Genomic DNA, 16798 nt, shown 5'->3' with positions numbered 1-16798 from the left:
TTCGGGGTATGAATATTAGAGAAAGAATGGATCGTTTCTATTGTTCAGTTTAACTTCAACTTTGGTCGCTCTGGAATAAAATCGTAACATCATTGAACAGGATCAACATATACCTGTTAATATTATGTATACACACCTCATATATAACTCCTGTTAGCCTTAAAACTATTGTTCATGTAACCAATTTCGCATTCACACATTTTACAGTCTGAATCAATGCAATTGAATAAGCAAAATGGAAACAATGGAAACGTTAACATTTTCATTCATTGAAATTGACACAAAAACTTACGACAAAACCTTTTCATAAAGACTGTCTTGTTCTGTGACATAGTTTACCCCCTCCTCCATCATGTACACTGACCCTGTATTAAAAATGCAGGCTTGCCCGCATTTGTGTCAAAGAATGATTACATAAGAGGAAGCAAAGTCTTAATAACATTGAATTCGATCTTATTGTTAGGTTATTTAGGTCCGTAGTCAATGGCAAGGTTTTACCGGGTTGTATAAGCACTTCAAGGCTGTCCACTTCAACAAGTCATGTAGGCTATACCTAAAGGAAATTACATCAGATTCTGATGCCCGATACACAGAGCGGTTCTAGAAACCATAATCACTTCTGAAGTTTTCTCTCATTGAATTGCCCTTATCATAAGTGTATAACTATTCAACTTACATCAAAGCGACTTCATTTTTGTTCTCGTTTTTGACACCGTTACTCGAGGATGAATAACAATCTCCCTGCTGGTATGACGAGTATAATGGAAGACCTCGATCGTTACAAAGACACTTTCATGACAGGTTTCTGGCCCAATTCAGGCGACGTCGCTGTCATTCGTTCATGGCTCAGAGACGATCTCGACGACTCGGTCATCGACGAGATCGCCCAAAAGTTTTCATCAAGTCTGGAGGTCAATGTCATGGGCGTCGGCACTGGAGATGGTATGTACTTTATATGGGAAGGGGGAGGGGAGGGGTAATCTGCCGGCACATGAATCTAAAAAGACAGTTTATCACCACTCTTAAAGCCTTATGTAGAGCCTAGATCTGACAGTCCCTGTCTGTGTCTGGAGCAGCTAAAGTACAGACCATATGCAGTATGCTGTCAGAATAGTCTTACATTACAGACACTGTTAAGCACAACGACTGACAAGGGTTAAGGTGCCTGCAAATGTTTGTCCTGCCGACACAAGCTTCTATACCTTACAGGAACTTTGGTTGAGATAAAGTTTTTTTCAAATATCGTTCATTCGTCAAACATACTTTTTATTTCACTTGTTTTGTAAAGCGCTTAGAAACTGTACTTGTATACCAGCGCTATATAAATCTTAAATATAATTATTATTATTATTATAAATGTGATGCATTCTTCTTTAAAATTAAGGCTTGAAATATTCTTCAGTTACGTACCGAACTGTTAAAACTCATTGTTTTATGTTAATGTATGTATCTCAAGAGTATTGTACCGATTATTCGAATTGAATTTTAGTATATCGGGAGGGGGGGGGGTGTCATGTTAACAATAAATTGTTAAATGAACCCCCAGGCCCATATTCCACTAAACTTTAAATCCGAAGCTGCGTTTAAGCTTTTTATCCTTCAGAAATATGGTTTAAACAAAGGAAATTAGTCTGAATTATACGTTTTCCTTTAGTTTAAACGTAACTTTAGACCCAGGATTGGGTGTAACTTAAATTATTTAAGTTACACCCAATATAGTAGAATACGGATCAAAATGGTTAGGACAATAAAGCTGATTTGTGACAAAGTCAATAATTAATGATCAAGTGAATGACCAGTATGAACCTATCCGTAACGACCCTCATTCTCCTAGAGGTACATAATAAGACCATGGACCTAACACATGTCCATGTAAAGACCACGTCACACGAACGGCAGACCGCCTACATATCGAAGGAAAAAAACATTATCACCTCCAGTGGATAACAATATACAGCGCGTCCCAGAAAAAACGAAACCGAGAATTATCGATGTTTTATCATAACTTAAAGTATAATTAATAAATGACACATATTTGGAAAGCTTAGACCTTCCTCATTCATTTGATGCAACTCATATAATGCATATTTCACGCATGAGTGATTAAAAGCAATTTGAAGAGAGAAAACCAAAAAGTCATTTGGCGGGTGGTATCTAAATTTTAAAGAGAAAATCACATTTCTAGAAAGTTAAATTTCTGCCCTTTCATATGACACCTCAATCAGGAAAAAAGAGCCAGGAATAACAAAGTTCTGTTTGTTTAAAGTAATGCTTGCATTTCCATAATTTGATCAAAAGAGTTCGTTTTCACTTGCCGCCTGCCGTAGCAACAAACAGAGTTGACAAAAGACTTAACTCCATTTCGTTGAAGATCAGCCACGCATCTTTCGTCTTCTTTGTGCATTACAATAATACGAGAAACAGAGTACAATAATATGAACATATGAACAGTTAAGCAAACAATTTCAGAACAGAAAAGATCTCGTCATTTCACGTAAATAATACAAAATTGTTTAAGCCATCCAAAATTGTTAAACTTGATTAGATGATTAGAAATATCTTTGAAATAGCTTTATGCTACCATAATTGTTGTCAGTCTCAATAATACACCCCTTTTACTTATTCAGGATCAATGGATAGTATAATCATCGGTAAATTTCGGCAGAAGTTCGGGAAACTTCGGTACACGGTGATTGAGCCTGGTAGCGTCATTGAGCAATTCAAGAACAAAGTGCACTCAAACGACGAACTGAACGACATCGAGTTTGACTGGAAGGACACGACATTTTCCGAAGTTTGCCGAGATGCTACAAGTTTAAAGAACAAATTCGTCTTCATCAGTGCTATCCACTCAGCGTATTATTTTGAAGATTTCTCGGATTCTATGTCACATCTCCTCGACTTTCTGGTAGACGGGGGAGCTTTGATGATCATAGCAAACTCAGGTAGGTTCGCAGCTTCTCTAATTAATGTACAAAAGGGAATGGCCCAATGTCATGCATAAGATCTTTCCCGACAAAAACTTTGATTCAGAGGAGCCCTTTTTTTGCTCTGAACAAAAAAAGTCAGACGATTTTTAAAGTTGCCAATGAGAGCAGGGGCGTACGCAGGGGGGGGGGGGGGGGGGGTTGGGGGTTCAAACCCCCCTTTGGTATTTTTATGTGTGTTAACCCCCCCCCCCCCCCAAAAAAAAAAAAAAAAAACAAAAAAAAAACAAAAAAAAAAAAAAAAAACTAAAACCCCCCTTTGTTTTTTTGTTTTTTGTTTTTTTAAATTAAAAAAAAAAAAAAAAAAAAAACTATGCCCACGGCTAACGTAAAGTGACCTTACCCCCCCCCCCAACGAAAAAAAAAGTCCAATTTTCAAATTTCGAGACCAAAAAAAAAAACTATGCCCACGGCTAACGTAAAGTGACCTTACCCCCCCCCCCCCCCCCCAACGAAAAAAAAGTCCAATTTTCAAATTTCGAGACCAAAAAAAAAAAAGGGTCCGCTTACCCCCCCCCCCCCCCCCCCCCCCCCCACTAAGCGACTTTTCGGTTGGCTGAGTCGTTGCGATTTTTTTTTGGACTACCAAAAATCAAAAACAAAAGTGTCCGCTTACCCCCCCCCCCCCCCCCCCCCACTGAGCGACTTTTCGGCCGGCGCGATTTTCAAATTTTCGGGAGCAAAATATTTTGGGCCAGATTTTAAACCCCCCCCCCCCCTTGAAAAAATCCTGCGTACGCCCCTGAATGAGAGTAAATACTTAATGGTCGGATTCTTAAACTCACTGGATCCAAACTCGCTTTCCAATAAGCAATAAATTCACGTTCACGTTTACCGTATCAAATTTGATACTCTTTCCTCTCAATCCCCTGGGTCTTACTCAAGTTTAAATATTATATCCTGCATCAAAACTTTATTGGTTTTTGATTGGTTAAAAGTGTGTCACATGATCAAAAATACACCCACTATCATTTTCCCAACCGTAAATAACACCTCAACTAAAATTACTATTTACTGCTGGGCATTTTTGTATTTCTTTAAATTAAAATTGTAGAATGTAAAAAAATTAAATTTTTGTTTAAATTTTGTTTTGATAATTTTTCAATTTAAAGCCCCACTGCACTACTTATAGCTACTTGCGCCCTATATAAAGCAAACAATGCCTAATCGGTGCCTGTTGGTCCCCATGATTCCCTTTTTCTTATGTTAAGGGAGAACTGATATGATGAGATAACCACCTGTCAGTAACCTTGCATGGAGATGTAATACCCCTGGCCAAACTAGTACAGACGGGCTTCAATACATTTTATCAAAATATGAAATGTTGAATTCAATTTGTTATTTGGTTATGACTGTATTTTAAATTCTGTTCCTTTTACAAGCATAATTATTGTCTTTATGTTAATCACACACACTGAAAATGGTCAATCTTTGCGTATAATATATCTCGCTCTATCTATACAACAAATATATTTCCTTCTCTTTCTCTCTCTTTCTCTCTCTCTCTTTGACAAACAGATGACAACACACTAGTCAAGTTCCTTGACAATTTGTCATGGAAAGAGGAGAACACTCAATCTCGACTCACAGAAAAGACTGCTCAATTCGCCGAAGCGAAAGCTCGGCCTCTCGTAACCTTTGACCTTCCAGCCCAAATCAACGTCACTTCCTGCTTCGACGAAACGTCAGAAGAAGGCGGCAAACTTCTTGATTTTCTGACAGAGGTCGCGTACTTTCGGGAGACGGCGTCGAGCGACATCAAGAAAGAAACGATGTCCTTAATGAAATCTTTGTCAACTGAAGGCGATGATGGGAAACTCTACTTCGGAACAAATTGCAAGGCTATGATCATGACTAAAGCGTCGTGCTGCTTATAAAGAAAGTCATGACATTTATTCTGAATTGATTAGATATCTGGATATTATTGCCTCTCTTAAATGGGCATCGATACGATAATGAAGAGTATAGGTGGAGGTAACTATTTCAAATTTTTGCGGTGGGGCCTAGAATGTAGATTTCTGGGAAGTACTATAAAATATAGGGCACTCGTGAAGAGCAGTAGTAGTACTTTACGTGGCTGCACTCTTGGTAAATGAGACCCAATTGTTATTTATTTATAACATATTAATAGGGAGCGGGGGATACGTGTTAATCATTAACAGCAAGTATAGTGATTTATAGTTGGGCATGCATTTTGTTTCATATTCTTTCATTATCTGAAGCAAATGGAGCAATGATGTCAAAATGTCTTATAGCGAATTATGATGATCTATTTCATCTATTTCAAGTTATGTTGCTTCTTTTTCTTGCCAAATTATGAGAATGGCTAATCAGCCTAATAAGATATTAAATGTAAGTGACCATCATTTTCATGCATGATAGATGTACGGTCATCATTAGGGTTAATTATGGACAGCTTTATTTTCATTATGTTGAAATGTAATATAATTTCGATATAATATTAGGATATGTAGCAGAATACCAATACTGTGTTAAGGCAGATGAATTTGATGGAGCGGCCCGATTCATTCTGAGATTAGATAAATCGTAAGTCCCTACGGCACAGCTCCATTCAAGAGCCATATCCGCCTGTCCCACTGCAGACAATACGGATTAATAAATGGTCTCTTTCCCTTAAAAGATTGTAAACGTTCCTATAGTAGAGTCGTTAGCGTAAGCGGTCAAATTCAATCGAAAGTAAAAGATGACGTTTCCACTCTGACGTGCCGCGGTCCTAATCTCCTATACAATAACTAAATGACCTAATATACCTGGCAAATCAGGAGGATCTATTTTGAATAACAATATACCCACCCGGTATCTTCGGCAAAAGTCAAAGAAGTTCATCGTATAAAATGGACACCTTCCAATAGTCCTGTTGATTTCCTTGATTGACCAATGGAAAAGTGCGTTCACGGGGCAGAAAGCTGGATGAAGGCTATCTATTAATGTACATAGTTATCGTATGGAAATTCTTTAATGACTTCAAAGTCTTCTAATAAATGCCATTTTGAATTTCGTTCTTTACCTTTCTCGTTTTCACTGTGTCTTTATTTATTTCTGTCTTACTCTGTGTGTGTCTTATCTCTATAATTATGTCTATCAATCTCCATCTGTTCTCTCTCTCTCTCTCTCTCTTCCTTCCTTTCCCTTTTGGTCTCTTATACCACTTTCTTGTATATCTCTCTCTCTTTTGTATTTCTCTCTCTCGTTCTCTCTATCCGTTCATCGCTTTCTTTCTCTGTGTTTCCTCTGTTAAAATCTCCCCTTCCCCACTCTCTCTCTCTCTCTCTCCCCCTCTCTCTCTCTCTCTCTTACTTTTTGTATTCTGTCTTTCTTTCTCCATTTGCCATCTCAATTTAACCACACTTTCTTTGGCTAAAGTTTTCGTAGACGACCTCCTCCTCACACGTGCCCCCTTTTTTCCTGTATTCCACTGTCAATCACTTGCTTTTTCTATCATAGTGATCCTCCGAGCCACCATCCTAAATTAGTACATGTAGTGTCTCAGTTGATTCTCCGCCCTATTATTTTCACATTCCATTTTTTATTTCTTTGTTTCTTTCCTCCCCGCCCTTTCCCGCCCAAACGGCGTATGTTGGGATTATGACAAATAATGAAAACGCGCTCCGCTCAAAAAATTCGCCGTAACTGTACAAGCGTGTGAGCAAAGCGACCGAGCAGTACTTTTGTTTCTTGTCAAACTGTTCAAATCAGTATCTTATGCATATATTAACTAGAGAAAGATTTACAAGTGAGCACTGCAAACTAGCTATAAAGTTACTTAATGTGAACATTAATAAGCTATTTTCTACTCAAACAAGGCTTGAAATAACGAAAACTATTGAGAAATATAGACAAAGTCCTTTTCAATTCAAATAATTTTATTTTCATAACTCAATCAAAACATTAAAACAAATGAATATCAAATAATACTTGCAATATAACATACAAGTTAAAACCTAGTTGTAATACAATCTTAAATGTCGATAAGTAAAAAATCAAAACATACACAATATATATGAGCATATTATAAATAAAGGAAAAGAGAAATCCAATTATCAAAATGCAGAGCTCGTATTTTTGTAAATTACTGACATTTAAAAAAGGAAAGAAAGAAAGAAAGAGAGAAAAACATCCCAAAACTAAATAATGTATACTTAATTATTTTAAAGATATTTTGAATTAGGAATTTCTATACTTCGTCATTATAATTATGTTGTGCACCATAGCGCTTAATTGTAAAATCAAGCATTACTTAACATAGTTAACATAGTTTCGATGTTTTTACCTTATTACATTTGTGATAGTCACATTGAATGTAATTGACGGTGAAGGATTTGGCCTACTATGTAATTTAATTTTCCATGATAGGCCTACACAAACTGCATTTTTTTATCGAGAATCAGACTTCTTGTTCTAACGTCCATTCATTCACAAAGCTGTGATAGGGGAAGAGTGAAGGATTATTAAGAGTTAAGGATTAATTCGCTCTAAACAAGCAATCACCTATCTTAATCGCGTTCCAACTAGTTCAGAATGGCAGATTACACCATGATCACCCAAGTGTCATCGAGTAGCATTCCTACCAAACGCCCTAGCCGTCGACATCCCACCGTCTTTACTGAGTTACAGCTACAGATTCTGGAGACCGCGTTCAACGACAACCAGTATACTGGTATCACTACTAGAGATCAACTTGCTTCAAGTCTGAAAATTGGAGAAGACAGAGTACTGGTAAATATCTTTCTACTTATTAGCAATATATATATATTTAAAAGAAATACCTTATCAATAACTAAGTGAAACAAAGATTAAGATTGAAAGCTGTCCTTTCTGTCTTGACTTGAGGCTTCCTCCATTTATTAAAAACTAGCTTCAACCTTCGGAATGACAGGATGATTATTATGATATATAATATACTTAATTTATTAAAGCTATTGTTCAATCAAAATGCATTCCTTCTGCCACTGATGCAGATTATATAAAATTGGAAAAGCTGCAGTTTAGCTGAACGAAAGAATGTGCTATGAAACGTCGAAATTAATTGTATTTTTGCCACTTTTTTTATATTTAATTGATGATTTCTTCCATTCTTTTTCCTTTGCTTATTTTCAGGTCTGGTTTCAGAATCGTCGTGCACGTTTCCGTCGAGCCTCTCTTGTTTCAAGCTTTGCTCATCAACCCGTCATCAAGAAAGACGACATCGACCATCCTCGCTTTCAACCAGCCCGAGTTATCGACTTGGCCGTCATCGGTCGTAAGCGGAAGAGATCGTGCGACACCGTTGAGGTCGACCAGACCACACCACCTACCAAGAAGATGAATTCCGTTTCTCCCACGTTCTCTGTTGACTTTCTCTCTCGAAGCAGTCGATCGAGATCCAATTCAACGATGCCTTCATCGGGTCGACACCACTTGCACCATGACGTCATCCAGCTCCAGCATAAGTCACCACATGACTCGACGAAGGGCGCCAAAAGTCCATTGATGTCAGTAGACTTTCTCTCTCGTAGCAGCCGCTCTCCGTCTCCCTCTACATCCACGTATAACGCAGAGCATCTTTACCGCACACCGTCTTCATTCTCCACACCGATGGGTTATCATCCGTACGTCTTCTACGTCAACCTCTAGATATTGACTGCATCGACTCATGAACTCTGAATGGATCTTCTTCTTATTATATATTAATCTTGCCTTTTCCAAAGATGCATTCATTTATGAAATCATAAGTTGCAATTGAATAAATTGTTAAATTGTAATATATCTGTTAAAAATGTCGTTATTTTATTCTTTCTTTTGAATATAAAAAATGTGTACTTTGGAGAGGCTGAACATGTTAGCGATGTTGGAAAGGTCGTGTGTCTTGTGTTTGTGATTCCGATGAACCATTCGTGCTAGTGTGTGACACATATTTTGAGTACGCTGATTTGAACGATTGTGCATTATAATTGTAAATACTATAATCTCCTTTTTTCGTCTTTTTTCCTACTTACCCTCTTTCTCTCCATCTCCCTCTTTCTCTATATAATATACTAGCTGCATATCCTCATGATCTCAAACTCTGTCTTCTCCTTCCTCTCCCCCATTCTCTATATCTCATATATATCTAATTGAGTTATCTTGATCTCTCCCTATTCTCTTTCTTTTCCTCTCTCTCTCTCTCTCTCTCTCTCTCTCTCTCTCTCTCTCTCTCTCTCTCTTTCTTCTTTGTCTCTATTTCACTTCATTTATCCTCCCTGTTTCACTTCATTTATCCTATCTGTTTCTATTGAACTTTCCCTATTATAATTTTTCATTCACTGACTCTCTCTCTCTCTCTCTCTCTCTCTCTCACTCACTCTCTCTCTCTATCTCTTTCTCTCTCTGTATCTCTTTTCTTTATTCTATCTTCTCTATTCTTCTTTTGAAAATAAGGGTCCTTTAGAACGCTTCCATTGTTTTATTTGCTCACAATTTCGTTTTTTCTTCTTCCATACTTATTCAGTTTCTGTCTCTTATAACATCTGTTTCATTACTTCTAATTGACATTCAGCAAAAAGTCTAATATACTACAAAGAATAATTATTTTGTATTTCCTTGATTTCTGAGTGCGTTTCGTTAATAAACTTTAGTTGAACAAAAATATACAAATTATATACATATTATATTTCCTAAATTATTTAAAAGTAGCAATTTTGAAAATTTTCCCTAGAGGCACTTCCTTGTAAGATTTTTGCCATTTCTATACATTGTTAATGAATACCTTTCCATTGTCTATACAGTGTTAACGTGACACTGTAGTAGTACTTCGAATCTGGACACCTATCCCCTAGGACAACTATCCCTAGGGCAATCACCCTCTAGGACGACAACCCCCTAGGACAACTACCCCCTAGGATAGTTGTCCGGAGGTTAGGTGTCCTAGATGATGGTTGTCTGGGGTAGATGTCTGGGGTTAGTTGTCCGGGGGTAGTTGTCCTAGGGGTAGTTGTTCTAGGGGGTAATTGACTGGGGTGGTTATCCGGGGGTGCACTCTTGGTAAATGAGAACCAATTATCATTTATCTATAACATAATAGGGATCGGGGGGGGGGCGTATAAATTATTGACAGGAAGTATAGTGTTTTCTAGTTGGGCATGTGATTGGTCTCATTTTCTATCATAATCTGGATCAAATGACAATGATGTCACAATGTCTTATGACGCATTATATGACGCATCTATTTCATCTCATATTACAGTCATGTTGCTTCTCTTTCGTCCCAAACCAGGAAGACGGCTAATCAGCCTAATAAGATATTAAATGTAAGTGAACATCATTTTAATGCATGATAGGTTTAGGTCATCCTTAGGGTTAATTATGGACAGCTTTATTTTCATTATGTTGGAAATGTAAATAATTTCGATATATTATTAGAATATGTAGCAGAATACCAATACTGTGTTAAGGCGGATCAATTGGAAGGAGCGGCCCATCTCATTCTGAGATCAAATAAATCGTAAGTCCCTAAAGCAAAGCTCCATTCAAAAGCCATATCCGCCCTCTACCACTACAGACAATACGGATTAATAAATGGTCTCTTTCCCTTAAAAGATTGGAAACGTTCCTATAGTAGAGTCGTTAGCGTAAGCGGTCAAATTCAATCGAAAGTAAAAGATGACGTTGCCAATCTGACGTGCCGCGGTCCTAATCTACTATACAATAGAATAAAGCTTGGATTAAACTAAATGACCTAATATACCTGGCAAATTAGGAGGATCTGTTAAAAAAAAAGTATACCCACCCGGTATCTTCGGCAAAAGTCAAAGAAGTTCATCCTAAATGGACACCTTCAAATAGTCCTGTTAGCTTAATTGACCAAAAGAAAAGTGCATTCACGGGGCAGAAAGCTGGATGAAGGCTAATTTTTAAATGTACATAGTTATCTTGTGATAATTCTTTAATAACTGCAAAGTCTTCTAATAAATGTAATTTTGAAGTTCGTTCTCTATCTTTCTTGTTTTCACTGTGTCTTTATTTCTTTCTGTCATACTCACTGAGTGTCTTATCTCCCCTCTCCCTTTCCCTATATCTATCAATCTCCTTCTGTTCAAACGTGTCATTTTCCCCCTTTCTCTCTCTCTCTCTCTCTCTCTCTTTCCCTTTTGATCTCTTCATACCACTTCCCTGTATCTCGATCTCTCTCTTACTCATTTCTCTCTCTTTCTCTATCTCTCTTTCTCTCTCTCTCTCTCTCTATCCGTTCATCGCTTTCTTTCTCTGCGTTTCCTTTCTTGAAATCTCCCCTTTCCCACTCTCTCTGCCTCTCTCACCTTCTCTCTGTTACTTTTTTAGTCTGTCTTTCTGTCTTCATTTTCCATCTTTTAATTTCATCCACACTTTCTTTGGCTAAAGTTCTTGAATAAGACACTCCTCCTCACAGTTACACGTGCCTCTTTCTTCCTGTATTCCACTGTCAATCACTTTCTTTCTCTATCGTAGTGATTATCCGGTTCATCAGCCTTAATTCGTACATGTATACTGTTTTCACACTGGCAATATTTTGCTTAACCCCGTACTATAGGTGGGGTTAAGGGGGGGGGGGTCTTAGCCCCACCTATAGTACGGGGTTAAGCCTATTCCACTTTCTGTACAGACTGGTTTTTACCAAAGTGGGCTTAAGTTGGCTAACCCCACCTATAGTACGGGGTTAACTAACCCTACAAAATAGCAGGGCTAACTCCGCAATTGTGGTGCTAACTCCTGCTAACCCCGCAATTGCGGTGCTAAGCAAATGAATGAGAACAGAAACAAAAAATAGTCCGGTACTACGCAATGGAGCGTATCGCAGCTTGCCAGATGCGAAGTATGTCCAATCATAACATACACGATATCCGGGGTTAACGAAATGCAGTGAGAACAGCGGGAATGTTCTTATTCCGGAATAGGCGCTAGTACGGGACTAGAAACAGCGTGTATGAAAAGCCAAAAAAATAGTCCGGGGTTAAGGATAGTACGGGGCTAAGCATAGTACGGGGTTAAGCAAAACCAGTGTGAAAAGAGTAGTAGTGTCTCTGTTGATTCTCCGCCCTATTATTCTCTCATTCTCTTTTTTTCTAAAATCTTAGTTTCTTTCTTTCCCGCTCTTCCCCGCGTGAACGGCGTATGTTGGGATTATGACAAAAAATGAAATTGCGCCCCGCTCAAAAATGTCGCCATAACTGTACAAGCGTGTGAGCAAAGCGACCGAGCAGTACTTTTGTTTCTTGTCAAACTGTTAAAATCAGTATATTATGCATATATTAACTAGAGAAAGATTTACAAGTGAGCACTGCAAACTAGCTGTAGAGTTTCTTAATGTGAACATTGATAAGCGATCTTCTACTCAAATTAGGCTGAAATTAACAAAAACTATTGAGAAATGTAGACTGAGACCTTTTCAATTCAAACAATATTATTTTCATAACTCAATCAAACCATTAAAACAAATGAATATCAAATGACATTTGCAATTATAACATACAAGTTGAAACTTGGTTGTAATGATACAATCTTAAATGTCGATAAGTAATAAATAAAAACATACACAGAATATGTGAGCATATAATAAATTGAGTCGAATTTAAAATGAAAAGAGAAAACTGATAATCAAAAAGCAGAGCTCGTATTTTTGAGAATAACTAAAAATTTTAAAAAGGAAAGAAAGAGAGAAAGAAAAAAAAAATCCCCTAAAAAATATTGTTTACTAAATTAGTTTTAAGATATTTTATATTAGAGATTTCTATACTTCGTCACGATTATCGTGTGCATCATTATATAGCGCTTAATCGTAAAATCAAGCATTACACTTTTTTGTCAGTAAAGTAGATACATGATGTAAAGCGCGTATACTATCCTAATTTGTTTTACTACATTGTATTATAGAAAATGATCAAAATGTATGTTGATTATTAAAGTGAACAAATTTCAGTCCCTTAGGCTCTACATGTAAAAAATTATACATTTTTCGTAAAATACCGTATTGTGGATAAAACATAGTTTCGATGTTTGACTCTATTTCATTTGTGATTGTCACATTGAATGTAATTGACGGTGAAGGATTTGGCCTACTATGTAATTTGATTTTCCATGATAGGCCTACACAAACTGCAATTTTTTATCGAGAATCATACTTCTTGTTCTAACACCAAATTTCCATTCATTCATAAAGCTATGATTGGGAAAGACACAGACTGACAGTTTCTAATGAAAGACAGCTTTGGCGCTTTGAAACGCCGCGGTCACAATGACGAGTTATTGTGTCTCTAATCTCTCCTTATGTAATTGACGAATCAGGAGGATCTGTTTATCTTCGGCACAATTCAAAGTACTTCTTTCCTAAAAGGGCACATTCCCTTAATCCTATTGGCTACCTTAAATGACCAATAGAAAAGTGCGTCAACGCTGCAGAGAGCGGATAAGTGGTTTCTGTACTCATGGTAATCATTCGCTAATAGCTGCTAAGTCAATCAACAAGATTAATTATTCGCTCCAAACAAGTAATCACCTATCATCAATCGCGTTCCAACTAGTTATCAGAATGGCAGATTACACCATGATCACCCAAGTGTCATCGAGTAGCATTCCTACCAAACGCCCTCGTCGTCGACGTCCCACCGTCTTTACTGAGTTACAGCTACAGATTCTAGAGACCGCGTTCAACGACAACCAGTATCCTGGTATCACTGCTAGAGATCAACTTGCTTCAAGTCTGAAACTTGGAGAAGACAGAATACTGGTAAATATCTTTCTATTTATTAGCAACGACTGAAAATAATATATATTAAAGCAAATACTGTATCAATAACTAAGTGAAACAAAGATTTAGATTGAAAGCTGTCCTTTCTTATTGTGACTTGAGACTTACTCGTTTACTAAAAAATAGCTTCAGTCTTTGGAATGACGGGATAATTATTATGATATAGGCCTACAACATACTTAACTTAGTATAAGCTAGCTATAGTTATTTCAAAATGCTTTCCTTCTGCCACTGTTGAAGATTATTCTAAATAAGAGAAGCTGTAGTTATCTGAACGAAAGAATGTGCTATGAAACGTCGAAATTAATTGTATTTTGTTGATAGTTGATAATTGAAGATTTTTTTCCATTCTCTTTGTTTTGCTTATTTTCAGGTCTGGTTTCAGAATCGTCGTGCACGTCTCCGTCGAGCCTCTCTTGTTTCAAGCTCTGCTCATCAACCCGTCATCAAGAAAGACGACATCGACCATCCTCGCATTTAGTATAAGCTAGCTATAGTTATTTCAAAATGCTTTCCTTCTGCCACTGTTGAAGATTATTCTAAATTAGAGAAGCTGTAGTTATCTGAACGAAAGAATGTGCTATGAAACGTCGAAATTAATTGTATTTTGTTGATAGTTGATAATTGAAGATTTTTTTCCATTCTCTTTGTTTTGCTTATTTTCAGGTCTGGTTTCAGAATCGTCGTGCACGTCTCCGTCGAGCCTCTCTTGTTTCAAGCTCTGCTCATCAACCCGTCATCAAGAAAGACGACATCGACCATCCTCGCATTCAACCAGCCCGAGTTATCGACTTGGCCGTCATCGGTCGTAAGCGGAAGAGATCGTGCGACACCGTTGAGGTCGACCAGACCACACCACCTACCAAGAAGATGAATTCCGTTTCTCCCACGTTCTCTGTTGACTTTCTCTCTCGAAGCAGTCGATCGAGATCCGATTCAACGATGCCTTCATCGGGTCGACACCACTTGCACCATGACGTCATCCAGCTCCAGCATAAGTCACCACATGACTCGACGAAGGGCGCCAAAAGTCCGTTGATGTCAGTAGACTTTCTCTCTCGTAGCAGCCGCTCTCCTTCTCCCTCTAAATCCAGGTATAACGCAGAGCATCTTTACCGCACACCGTCTTCATTCTCCACACCGATGGGTTATCATCCGTACGTCTTCTACGTCAACCTTTAGACCTTGACTGCATCGACTCATGAACTCTGAATGGATCTTCTTATTATTATATACTAATCTTGCCTTCACGGTCAACGATGCATTCATTTATGTAATCCCAAGTTGCAATTGAATAAAATGTCATATCTCTGTCAAAAAAGTCTTTACTTTGTTTTCTTTTGCGTAGTTTAATGGAGAAGATGTATATGTTACTGATGTTTGAAAGGTATTTAGTATGATTCTGATGACTTAATCGTGCTTGTGAGTGACACGTATTTTGAGAACGCTATTTCGAAGCGATTGTGCATTATTGTTGTTAATACTATATAATCACATATTTTCCTCAATAATCCTCCTTACCCGCTTGCAATCTATCTTTCCTCCCTCCCTCTCTATATCAATCTATATATCTTTATATCTATCTATCTTCATGATCTTAAACTCTCTATCTTAACTTTCGTATCTCCCATTCTCTATAAATCATATATCTAGATGAAATTTCTCTCTCTCTCTCATCTCTCCTCGTCATTCGCTTCATCTATACTCTATATTTTCTATCCATTTATCTCTATTACAGTCTTTCATTATCTAACCCCCTCCCCCATCTCTTTCACTCTCCTCCCTCCCTTTTTCACTCTTCTCCTTCCCTGTCTCCCTTCTCTCTCTCTCTCTCTCTCTCAATTTATCTCTTTTTTTGGGGGGGGGGGGTTGTGGGGGCATACCCCCTCGTAAACAAATGGGCTAATGGCGAAGACACGACAGAGGCAGGAAAATAAAGAAAATAAAAAGATGGCGTGTGAAAAGACAACGTCATTTTTATCAAGGATATCGAAGAAATAGCTAGATTTATACAATAATAAGATTTCTGTCTCAGGAGCCCTAATTATGGGATTTCCATATCGTTTTTGTAAAAAAACTAAGCCAACTTTTAAGTTCTACATGATGCGATCATAAACTACTTTTGAAAACAAATCCGATCAGATTCATTTTCAATACCCTATGGTATATCCCTTAGAAATCATGTTGGTATTACGTAATACGTCTTTGTTAATGGTCGTGTGATTTCTTTAGGTTGATCTTTTCAAAAGTAGTTGCGATTGTGTCACACGTACAAACTGAACATTAATTTCTGTACTATGATCCTACATGTATGTAGAACCTACAAACCAACGTTATAACATGTCGAATATGTAAACACAGATCCTGCAGTAGGACATATGCCCCCCTGGCCTAATTTTTCCTCCAATTATTTCGTGACAAAGTTCCTTCTCCCCCCCCCCCCCCCACCCCTCCCTCCTTATGACAGTGAAAGTTGTTTACAATTTCCCTTAGGTATTGCACACACAATAAAAATAATGTAGGAATTTGTAATGCCGTACAGAACGACATTATCATAATACTAATGCCTCGTGTCTTAAACTGAAGAAAACTCTTTTTAATGTTAAGGTTAATCATTTCAACTGCAGTGTAAAGTTTGCAGATTAAAAAAAATGTAATTAACTTGTGGATCGAGTAGAAGGGGATCACAATGTCGCCATTCCGATTTGAGAAGAAATAATATATCATGAAAACAATAATTTCTCGCGTAAAAGATGTTAAGATCTAGAAACACCCTTTCCATTTTTAGCCTCGAGAATGTAGGCTGGTGTCCCAGAAAATGAAAGAGTATTTTCCAGGAAGTTCTTCTTCGCCTATAATATGTACGCAATTAAATTAAAATTCATATTTATCATGATTACGAATATAAAAAGACAAAGTTCATGGAAAACGTTGACAAAGGTAGGACAAACATATTTAGTTAACCTGTATGTTTAAAAAACCTACAAGTTTCTACAAAGATCGAATTTCAGTTGACCATGTGGCATTTAATTTAATTTTAATTTTCCCCAAT

General features: G+C 37.4%; 3 protein-coding genes across 3 annotated transcripts; all 3 read left to right on the top strand.

The window, feature by feature from the left end:
• The first annotated feature begins 455 nt into the window (after window positions 1-455).
• On the top strand, window positions 456-6011 carry LOC576540 (histamine N-methyltransferase). The gene is made up of 3 exons (XM_776839.5): window positions 456-942; window positions 2628-2945; window positions 4506-6011. The coding sequence occupies exons 1-3, from the start codon at window positions 726-728 to the stop codon at window positions 4862-4864; spliced, it is 894 nt and encodes a 297-aa protein (XP_781932.1). The 5' UTR covers window positions 456-725; the 3' UTR covers window positions 4865-6011.
• A 119-nt stretch (window positions 6012-6130) lies between these two features.
• Window positions 6131-8749, top strand: LOC753166 (paired box protein Pax-3-B). The gene is made up of 2 exons (XM_001177748.4): window positions 6131-7724; window positions 8106-8749. Exons 1-2 carry the CDS (start codon window positions 7527-7529, stop codon window positions 8619-8621), a joined length of 714 nt encoding a protein of 237 aa, XP_001177748.1. The 5' UTR covers window positions 6131-7526; the 3' UTR covers window positions 8622-8749.
• A 4705-nt stretch (window positions 8750-13454) lies between these two features.
• PMAR1 (paired class homeodomain repressor) lies at window positions 13455-15067 on the top strand. The gene is made up of 2 exons (NM_214508.2): window positions 13455-13725; window positions 14413-15067. The coding sequence occupies exons 1-2, from the start codon at window positions 13528-13530 to the stop codon at window positions 14926-14928; spliced, it is 714 nt and encodes a 237-aa protein (NP_999673.2). The 5' UTR covers window positions 13455-13527; the 3' UTR covers window positions 14929-15067.
• The last annotated feature ends 1731 nt before the right edge of the window (window positions 15068-16798 follow it).

The sequence above is a fragment of the Strongylocentrotus purpuratus genome, unplaced genomic scaffold (genome assembly GCF_000002235.5).
Source record: "Strongylocentrotus purpuratus isolate Spur 01 unplaced genomic scaffold, Spur_5.0 spur5_scaffold_2, whole genome shotgun sequence".
NCBI lineage: Eukaryota > Metazoa > Echinodermata > Echinoidea > Camarodonta > Strongylocentrotidae > Strongylocentrotus > Strongylocentrotus purpuratus.
This window is presented reverse-complemented; position numbering and strand designations above follow the sequence as displayed.